We start from the raw sequence: 10,268 nt of genomic DNA, 5'->3' as shown, positions 1-10,268 counted from the left end.
CAAAAAAAAAAAAAAAAAAAAAAAAAAAAGAAGAGACTCACACCCCGGGAAAGGGGAGAGGTCACAGATGGACCTGGAGTCATGGAAAGGCTCGCAGGGCTCAGGCGCGATGCAGCCACACCCAAAGCAGGCCGCGAGCCAAGGACTTGGTGTTGATACTGAGCTCACAGTGGGGTTGGTTCCAGAGTGGGCAGGGCTGAACCAAGAGTGGAGGCCAAATGGCTCCTGTTTCAAAGGGCAACACTCCAAAGAAGCCAAGTTCATCATTACACAGTTGAGTCCACGTCAGCTGAGTTTTTGGTACAAATCATCAGACTATGGCTCCATGAAACGCTCACCAACTGCACACACGCCATGTGAACAGCCCAGATCAAGACAGAACGGTCCTGGCAGCCCCTCTCCTGTCCCCTCCTGGTCATCCCCAACACTCGTAGGAAAGCCACCGCCTGACTCCTCACCTCAGAGATTCAGACCTGAAGTTTCTAAAAAATCAAGTTTCTAACATTTATAAATCAAGAAACCTGCATTTTTGCCATCCTGGGAGAAATCAGATCCTGTAACCCTGGACCCTCACTCCCTCCAGGCAGCTGTCCCTTCGGGAGGGCGTGGCCTCTCCAGCCCCTCCTGGCTCACCTCATTTTGTCACCAGCCTGGTCTGTGGTGTAAGAGCTTGCAACACTTGCCTTTTTCTGTCTCTTGATCCCAATTTCAGTGTCTCTGTACTCTTGACCACCTGAGCCCTTTATACACCAAGGTAACATTAGATAAATAAATATGAACATCAAAGAGGGAAAAAATTTTTCTCCTGATTTATCACATTTCCCCATTTTATACAAATGCCCTGTAATTCCCTCAACTGGCCAAGGTTTGTGTAGTTATCTATTCCAAATATCTATAGGCTGTTGATCCTCATGTAGTGAAATGGGGGTCAGGAGACCTGAGTTTTACTTTCACATCCTGTCACAAGCCAGCTTTGTGCAATTTAACCTTTAAGGCCTCCTTTATTATTTTTTAAAATGTATAACATGAGGACTTTAAATGATCTCTCAGGATCTTGTAAGTTTGGACGTTTTATAATTCTGTGGGCTTATAGCAAGCTCACCTTGGAGCTGATGCAGACAGTGGAGCAAATGAATTGCCAAGTCTCCTTCTCTTTGCTGGGTGGATACAGCATATGGCGATGCGGGCTGGGTGGACAGCTGAGATTTCTGGAACCCAGAGGTATTCCAAGGGCAGGGCAGCATTGTCTGTAGAGAAGGGAAAAACAGCAGTAAGAAAATGGACTTAAAGGTCGTCAGCTCTTACTACCATTTGCCAGCAATTCTCAACAATGTTGGTGATAAAATACTCCTCCCCCCAACGTATTTTGTTGGCTAAATTCTAAACCTTTGCTAAAGTTACCATTGAGTTTTAATAATGTATATGTATGCTTTAAATGAACACAGGGTTAGTACTTATTTCTTACTAAGCCTTGTATCCTCCATGGATGTTGTCTGCCCTGACACACAGGCACCACAGTATGTACCCATTTGGGAGAAAGTTTGTGATGGTTTGAAATCTTCTGAGTGTGCTTGCAGTGTAGTCTGTGTCTCCACTCCCTGGAGACTGCATATACCTGGGTTTAAACAATTGGTTCAAAATGAACAATGACAGCCCTGAGATGGCAAGGACCAGAAACAGACTTTGAGAGGCTTCAGGTCCACCATTCTGGGTACCACCTTAGAGCTGGTGAGACTGAGCTTGAACCACAAGAAAAAGTTGTTTTGTTTGGGAAGTGCGAATGTTATTTCATACGTGAGATGTTTTGCTGAGTTTGAACAAAATCTTGGAAGCTGAAATTGATTCCCTTTCAGTTACCAATTGGCTTAAAGCTAAAGAATGAACCAAGAAAATAATGATTATTCCTGAAAATAACTTTGACATAGGAGGAGAGGGATATTAGAAACGATCTGTTTCAGGGGTTGAAGACTCTGGGTATGTTAACCACCAAAGTCCATTGTTCTCTCCTCATGTTTGTATCAGTTACTGGTCAACATCCTCCCAAGAACAAGCATCCAAAGGAGCCCGGAGAGAACAGAATCAAGCCTACCAACAAAAAAGTGAAACCCAAAATTCCTAAAATAAAGGACAGGGACTCTGCCGATTCAACACCAAAGACACAGTCTATAATGATGCAAATGATAGATAAAGGTCGCTTTCAGAAACCTGCTGCAACCCTGAGTCTGATGGCAGGGCAAACTCTAGAGCTTCGTTGTAAAGGGAATAAAATCAGATGGAGCTATCCCGCATACCTTGACACCTTTAAGGACACCCGCCTCAGGTAAGCCTTTTCTTTTACTTGTGTTGGCTCAAGGATTTGGTTTCATACCTTTGCTTAATATCACATTGTGTCTGACATCTACCATTTTACTTTAGCAGATTATAAAAATGGAAGCTCATTGAGCAAAAGCCATTGGTTTTATTGCTTCACCCAGTTAAAAAAAATTATTGCAAATCCTACCAACATTTTTTAAGCAGTGAACTGATAAAGGAAGCCGTATGACAGCCGTAATTAAAACTGTGATGTATAGAGGTAGAGATTTAGGAATTCATACTGTAAAAAATAATGGACTCAATGCTTTGTCATTTTTTAAGTAATTGTAATGAAAACTGACTAATGGGAGATTCCTATGAGCAAGCTGACCAGAGGTGAATTGCTTTTGACCTTTTCAACTTCTGATTTATTTGTACTTTTCTAAGTATGTGGCTTTTATATTCAGAGGCATCCATTGGTAAGAAGGCTAAAGATTTCTCATGTTTGAATGAGTACCTTCAGGAAAAGTGGTTAAGATGATTATGAAAACTATGAAAGGCAAGAAAGCAGAGCATGTTTTAGAGGGTGCCAGAAAGGGCCTATGGCATTAGGGGGTGTTTTCCTGCGTATCTTTGGGGAAGCCCCCTAAACTCCCTCCCTCAGTTTCCTCTGGCAAAGAATGAAGGGGATTGGTCTATGTGCTTCCTAAGTTTCTTTCTAGACCTTTCTTCATATGAAAGGTCAGGATATTCTTCATATGATTCAGGATAGAGAAACAGCGGAGATCGTCTGTTTGGGATGATTGGAATGGGGAGAAGAAAGAATGTGGATATCAGGCATCCGTCCCAAATGCTGCATGTTCAAAAGGGATTCATATTTCCACACACACTCCATCTGCTTGGGTCTTCATCTCCCTCAAGGACACCACCATCCACTCAGCTGCTCAGCCTGAAAACCAGGGAGCATCCTTGCCTCTTCCTCTCTCCCTCACTCCCCACATCCAATCAGTCACCAAGTTCAGTCACTTCAATTTCCCTTCCTTCCTTCCATTTTTATTGAAGTAGGGTTGATTTACATTGTTGTGCCACTCGCTGCTGTACAGCAAAGTGACTCAGTTACACAAAGAGACATTCTTTTAAAAAATTCTTTTCCATTATGGTTTTTCCCAAGAGATTGGATATAGTTTCCTGTGCTATACAGTAGGACCTTGTTGTTTATCCATTCTAAATGTAATAGTTTGCACCTACCAACCCCAAACTCCCAGTCCATCCCTCTCTCTCCCCGCTCCCTGTTGGCAACCCTAAGTCTGATCTCTATGTCTGTGAGTCTGCTTGTTTTGTAGATAGGTTCATTTGTGCCATATTTTAGATTCCACATATAAGTTATATCATATGGTATTTGTCTTTCTCTTTCTGACTTACTTCACTTAGTATGATGATCTCTAGTTGCAACCATGTTGCTGCAAATGGCATTATTTCATTTTTCTTATGGCTGAGTAGTATTCCATTGTATGTATGTACCACATCTTCTTTATCCATTCATCTGTCGATGAGCATTTAGGTTGTTTCCATTTTTTGACTATTGTGAACAGTGCTGCTACGAACATAGGGGTGCATGTATCTTTTTGAATTGTAGTTTTGTCCAGGGACATGCCCTGGAGTGGGATTGCTGGATCATATGGTAATTCTATTTTTAGTTTTCTGAGGCGCCTCCATACTGTTTTCCATAGTGGCTGCACTAACATTCCCACCAACAGTGTAGGAGGGTTCCCTTTTCTCCACGCACCCTCCAGCATTTGTTATTTGTAGACTTTTTAATGACAGCCATTCTGACCGGTGTGAGGTGATATCCCATTGTAGTTTTTTTTTTTTTAACATCCTTATTGGAGTATAATTGCTTTACAATGGTGTTGTTAGTTTCTGCTTTATAACAAAGTGAATTAGCTATACATATACACATATACCCATATCTCCTCCCTCTTGCGTCTCCCTCCCACCCTCCCTATCCCACCCTTCTAGGTGGTCACAAAGCACTGAGCTGATCTCCCTGTGCTATGCAGCTGCTTCCCACTAGCTATCTATTTTACCTTTGGTAGTATATATAAGTTCATGCCCATTGTAGTTTTGGTTTGCATTTCCCTAATAATTAGTGATGTTGAGCATCTTTTCATGTGCCTACTGGCCATCTGTATGTCTTCTTTGGAGAAATGTCTACTGTCTTCTGCCCATTTTTCAATTGGGTTGTTTGGTTTTTTTGTTCTTGAGTTGTGTGACCTGCTTGTATATTTTGGAGATTAAGCCCTTGTCAGTCACATCATTTGCAAATATTTTCTTCCATTCTGTAGGTTGGCTTTTCATTTTTCTTTTTAATGATTTCCTTTGCTGTGCAAAAGCTCGTAAGTTTGATTAGGTCCCATTTGTTTATTTTTCTTTTTATTTCTATTGCCTTGGGAGGCTGACCTAAGAAAACATTTGTACAATTTATATCAGAGAATGTTTTGCCTATGCTCTCTTCTAGGAGTTTTATGGTGTCATCTTATGTTTAAGTATTTATGCTATTTTGAGTTTATTTTTCTGCATGGTGTGAAGGTGTGTTCTAACTTAATTGATATACATGCAGCTGTCCAACTTTCCCAGCACCACTTACTGAAGAGACTATCTTTCTCCCATTTTATACTCTTGCCTCCTTTTCTGAAGATTAATTGACCATACGTGTGTGGGTTTTTTTCTGGGCTCTCTATTCTTTTCCATTGATCTGTATGTCTGTTTTTGTACCAATACCACACTGTTTTGATTACTGTAGCTTTGTAGTATTGTCTGAAGTCTGGGAGACTTATGCCTCCTGCTTTGTTTTTTCCCTTAGGATTGTTTTGTCAATTCTGGATCTTTTATGGTTCCATATAAAGTTTTGGATTATTTGTTCTAGTTCTGTGAAAAATGCATGGGTAATTTGATGGAGATCGCATTAAATCTGTAGATTGCTTTGGGTAGTATTGCTATTTTAACAATATCAATTCTTCCAGTCCAAGAGAATGGGATATCTTTCCATTTCTTTGAATCCTCTTTAATTTCCTTTATTAATGTCTTATAGTTCTCAGGGTATAAGTCTCTCACCTCCTTGGTCAGGTTTATTCCTAGGTATTTTATTTGCGTGTGTGTATGATTTTAAAAGGTATTGTTTTTTTACATTCCCTTTCTGATATTTCATAGTTAGTGTAAAGAAATGCAACCGATTTCCGAATGTTAATCTTGTATCCTGATACTTTGCTGAATTCATTTATTAGGTCTAGCAGTTTTTGTGTGGAGTCCTTAGGGTTTTCTGTGTATAGTATCATGTCATCTGCATATGGTGACAATTTTACCTCTTCCCTTCCAATTTGGATAGCTTTTATTTCTTTTTCTTGTCTGATTGCTGTGTTGAATGGAAGTGGTGAGAGTGGGCATCCTTGTCTTCTTCCAGATTTTAGCAGGAAGGCTTTCAGCTTTTCACCATTGAGTATTATATTGGCTGTGGGTTTGTCATAAATGGCTTTTATTATGTTGCGGTGTGTTCCCTCTATACCCACTTTGGTGAGAGATTTTTTTTTATTAAGAATAGATGTTGGGGCTTCCCTGGTGATGCAGTGGTTGAGAGTCCACCTGCTGATGCAGGGGACACGGGTTCGTGCCCCGATCCAGGAAGATCCCACATGCCGTGGAGTGGCTGGGCCTGTGAGCCATGGCTGCTGAGCCTGCGTGTCCGGAGCCTGTGCTCCACAATGGGAGAGGCCACAACAGTGAGAGGCCTGTGTACTGCAAAAAAATAAAGAATAGATGTTGAATTTTGTCAAATGTTTTTTCTGCATCTATGGAGATGATCATGTGGTTTTTGACTTTTCTTTTGTTAATATGGTGTATTACATCGATTGATTTGTGTATATTGAACCATCCTTGTGAACTTGGGATGAATCCCACTTAGTTGTGATGTATGATCTTTTCTATGTGTTGTTGGATTTGATTTGCTAATATTTTGTTGAGAATTTTTGCATCTATATTCATCAAAGATATTGACCTGTAATTTTCTTTTTTGTTGGTATCTTTATCTGGTTTTGGTATCAGGGTGATGATGGCTTCATAAAATGTCTTTGGGAGTGTTCCATCCTCTTCAGTCTTTTGGAAGAGTTTGAGAAGAATTGGGATAAGTTCTTTGTTTGTTTGTTTGTTTTTTGTATTTTTTGTAGAATTCGCCTGTGAAGCCATCTTGTCCTGGACTTTTGTATGTAGGGAGTTTTTTTTTAATCATTATACATTCCATTTCACTTACAGTGATTGCTCTGTTCAAATTATCTATTTCTTCTTGATTAAATTTTGGTGGGCTGTATATTTCTAGGAAGTTGTGCATTTCTTCTAGGTTGTCAAATTTGTTGGCATATAATTGTTCATAGTATTCTCTTAAGGTTTTTTGTATTTCTGCAGTATCAGTTGAGATTTTCCCTTTTTCATTTCTGATTTTGTTTATTTGGGTTCTCTCTCTTTTCTTCTTGGTGAGCCTGGCCAGAGGTTTGTCAATTTTGTTTATTACCCTTTCAAAAAACCAGCTCTTGTTTTTATTGATTTTTTCTATTGTTTTTTTAATCTCTATTTTGTTTATTTCCTGGCTGCTCTTTATTATTTCTTTCCTTCTGCCAACTTTAGGTTTTGTTTGTTCTTTTTCTAACTCTTTTAAGTAGTAGTTTAGGTTGTTTATTTGAGATTTTTCTTGTTTTTTGAAGGCCTGTATCACTGTGAACTTCCCTCTAAGAACTGCTTTTGCTGCATCCATAGATTTTTTTTTTAAGATTTATTTATTTAATTTATTTATTTTTGGCTGTGCTGGGTCTTAGTTGTAGCACACGAGATCTTTCATTGAGGTTTGAGGGCTCTCCATTGCAGCATGTGGGCTTCTCTCTAGTTGTGGCATGCAGGTTTTTCTCTTCTCTAGTTGTGGCAAGCAGGCTCCAGGGCATGTGGGCTCTGTAGTTGTGGCATGCAGGTTCCAGAGTGCATGGGCTCTGTAGTTTGTGGCACATGGGCTCTCTAGTTGAGGCGTGTGAGCTCAGTAGTTGTGGCACATGGGCTTAGTTGCCCCGCGGCATGTGGGATCTTATTTCCCTGACCAGGGATTGAACCTGCATCCCCTGCACTGTAAGGTGGATTCTTTATCACTGGACCACCAGGGAAGTCCCATGTCTCAAGGCATTTTTTAATTTCCTTTTTGATTTCCTTGTTGACCCATTGGTTTTTTAGTAGCATGTTGTTTAGCCTCCAGGTAATCGTTTTTTTCTCATTTATTTTCCTGTTGTTGATTTCTAGTTTCATGCCGTTGTGGTCAGAGAAGATACTTGAAATACTTCAACTTTCTTAAGAGCCATAAACCTGTCCTCTTTCCATCGCTGGTGTTACTACGCCAGTCCCAGGCACATTACCCCTCATCACCACCAGTACTGCAGTAACCACACCCAGGCTTGTCCTCCTCCATCCTTCTCAATGAAGCTAGAGTGACACTTAAAAAATGCAGGTTTGGGCTTCCCTGGTGGCGCAGCGGTTGAGAGTCTGCCTGCTGATGTGGGGGACGCGGGTTCGTGCCCCGGTCCAGGAGGATCCCACATGCCACGGAGCGGCTGGGCCCGTGAGCCATGGCCGCTGAGCCTGCACATCCGGAGCCTGTGCTCTGCAACGGGAGAGGCCACAACAGTGAGAGGCCCACGTACCACAAGAAGAAAAAAAAATGCAGGTCTGATCGTGTCAATCCCCTGCTTAACACTCAGTGGATCTCCATTGGTAAGGAAGTTCAACATCCTCACGTGACTCTTTCAGACTCCCTGATCACCCCTGGTGTCTAGAGTAGTGTGTCTGCTTTCATTGGCCTGGGTTCCTGTGACATCGTCAAATGCACCAAGCTCTTGGAGGCTTTAAACTTGCTGCTTTCGTGGTCTAGGCCACTCTGGGCCTCTCTTCACCTGGCTGACTTCAGCCTCACGGTCACTTTCTCTGGGAAGCTCGTGTCAGGCCTCCCTAGATTTGCATCCTCATGGCCCCTGGTGCATCCTTTTTTGAGCACTCTACATACTTGTAACTCCTTTTTTTTTTTTTTTTTAATCTGTATTTTTCGCCAGGACTTAGCTGAATGCGTCACATTTAGCTTTATCTACTGAATAACTATCTTCCCCTTCTCGCTCACACATACCTTCGAGAATAAATAATATATGTGTATAAGAAATATCTCTCTGTCTATCTAACCTCTTGTATTAAGTCCTCTTTCACGTTTTATTCTGAAGACACCCTTCTGGCTTCATGTGACGTGACAGTGTATAGTTTTTTTCTGAAGGGTTATTGGGTTGCATGAGGAGTGGAAGGTGAGAGAATATGATAGTTTTTCCCATTTTCATCTCCATAGTTGACGTGTGTATGTGTATATGTGTGTAGCTGTTGCTTGGAACAAATCTGGCAAGATTTACTACTGTTATCCTTTTAAATGACTTAATTTACCAAAGTCAAATTTACACATTTTTTTTTAAATGAGAATGGAGCTGATTTAAATTATTCTGAACAGTTAGTCTTTGACTTACACAAACAATCCTAAACCTAGAGGATTTAGCCCTTGAATATTTCATATTTTCTAGGAGTATTTTCAAAGTTATATTAGCCAAGATCTGTTTGAAAATGTCTTAAGAACTCAGTGAAGTAAATATGAATCTGAATCGAAGAGAAATATCCTGGAGCTAAAAAAAACAGTTTTGACTTGGCATTAAATAGGATTCATTTCACAGCACAGTTAGGGCTTTATAAGAAAGTAAAGACAGATGTGGACCCTAAGGACTTTATGGAAAAATGTGAAAAAACATCTAGTCATAACTCTATATCAAACAACAACAACAAAAATCACAATTTCTTTGACACCAGAGATTCGACTAATTGGTTCTTGACATCTTTCCCGGAATGTGGTGCCTTTGGATAGAGAGGTATTCATCCTGTGTTTTCTTTTCCCGTGGAATGAGTTATTTCCAGTGTGCTGATGGGCTTCTGAAAGCCTGGTCCTGTTAACCAATTAGGATAGCTTTCTGGAACTAAGTTCGTATGCTACCACGTTTGTCCACATGTAATCTTCTGACCAGAAGAGGGAGCATGTTATGGAACAGAGAGGTTAGGCTGAGGCACAGCTAGGTTGGAATCCTAATCTGCAAAGTAGGTCTTTGATGAATAATTACCCTCGAACACAGTTTCCTTGTCTGGAATATGGAAATGATATCATCTTTGGTAAATGCTGTCTGGTCGATGGTAAATGTTCAATAAACTGAACCTAATTGTTACTAGGCAATGCATATTTCTCAAGTACAATAATCCAAGTGATCTTTGGGGACAGTTCATTCTGACCAGGACTCATATAAATCAGGGAATTGTGCACAGCCAACATGGCTTCTGATACAGAGGATCCAAGGAAGTTTTCACATCCCTTTCCCACTTTCATTTAATTGAGCAATTCTTTGAAACCTGGGCCTGTGTTCCTCCTCTCCCATGAAAGCGTAAGCTCGCTGAGGATAAATACCACATCTGATGGGTTCATCAGATTCCTAGCACCTAGAACAGTGCCAGACATATACCAGAAATCAGGTAATATTGTTTGGCTTCCCCAGGGGCTTAGTGAGCATGACAGAGGTCAGTTTCCAGTCATGCTGGAACATTAAGATCGTCACACTTAGTGCCGATGTGTGTCCTGTATGTGTGCACTGTCCTGGGTAGGTAACGACAAAGCATGAATATATTTTATATTGAGGACACCAAGCCACTGGGATCCAGACCGGTTACCTCGGGGCGTTTGTTGCATGTTGACCTCAGGAGTCATTAGTCAGTTTTCCCCCTCTACCTTCTCCCTCTGTATCCACCCTGCCCCCTCTGTCTTTGCTTCTCTCTTTATCTTAGAATCCAGAACCTGTCATGTCTACTAAACTCTTGAGTGC

At 40.9% G+C, this 10,268-nt stretch overlaps 1 protein-coding gene across 1 annotated transcript in view; it reads left to right on the top strand.

Annotated features, from left to right (window-relative positions):
• The window catches only part of PDGFRL (platelet derived growth factor receptor like), a 48,400-nt gene that overhangs the window by 8,051 nt on the left and 30,081 nt on the right, over window positions 1-10,268 (top strand). Inside the window, exon 2 of the mRNA XM_007459903.1 lies at window positions 2,023-2,320. Within this exon, the coding sequence (XP_007459965.1) occupies window positions 2,023-2,320 (298 nt within the window). The remainder of the gene's footprint in view (window positions 1-2,022; window positions 2,321-10,268) is intronic.

The sequence above is a fragment of the Lipotes vexillifer genome, unplaced genomic scaffold (genome assembly GCF_000442215.2).
Source record: "Lipotes vexillifer unplaced genomic scaffold, Lipotes_vexillifer_v1.1 scaffold614, whole genome shotgun sequence".
NCBI classification, from domain to species: domain Eukaryota; kingdom Metazoa; phylum Chordata; class Mammalia; order Artiodactyla; family Lipotidae; genus Lipotes; species Lipotes vexillifer.
Note: the sequence above shows the minus strand (reverse complement) of the source record. Positions and strands in the feature narration are given on the sequence as shown.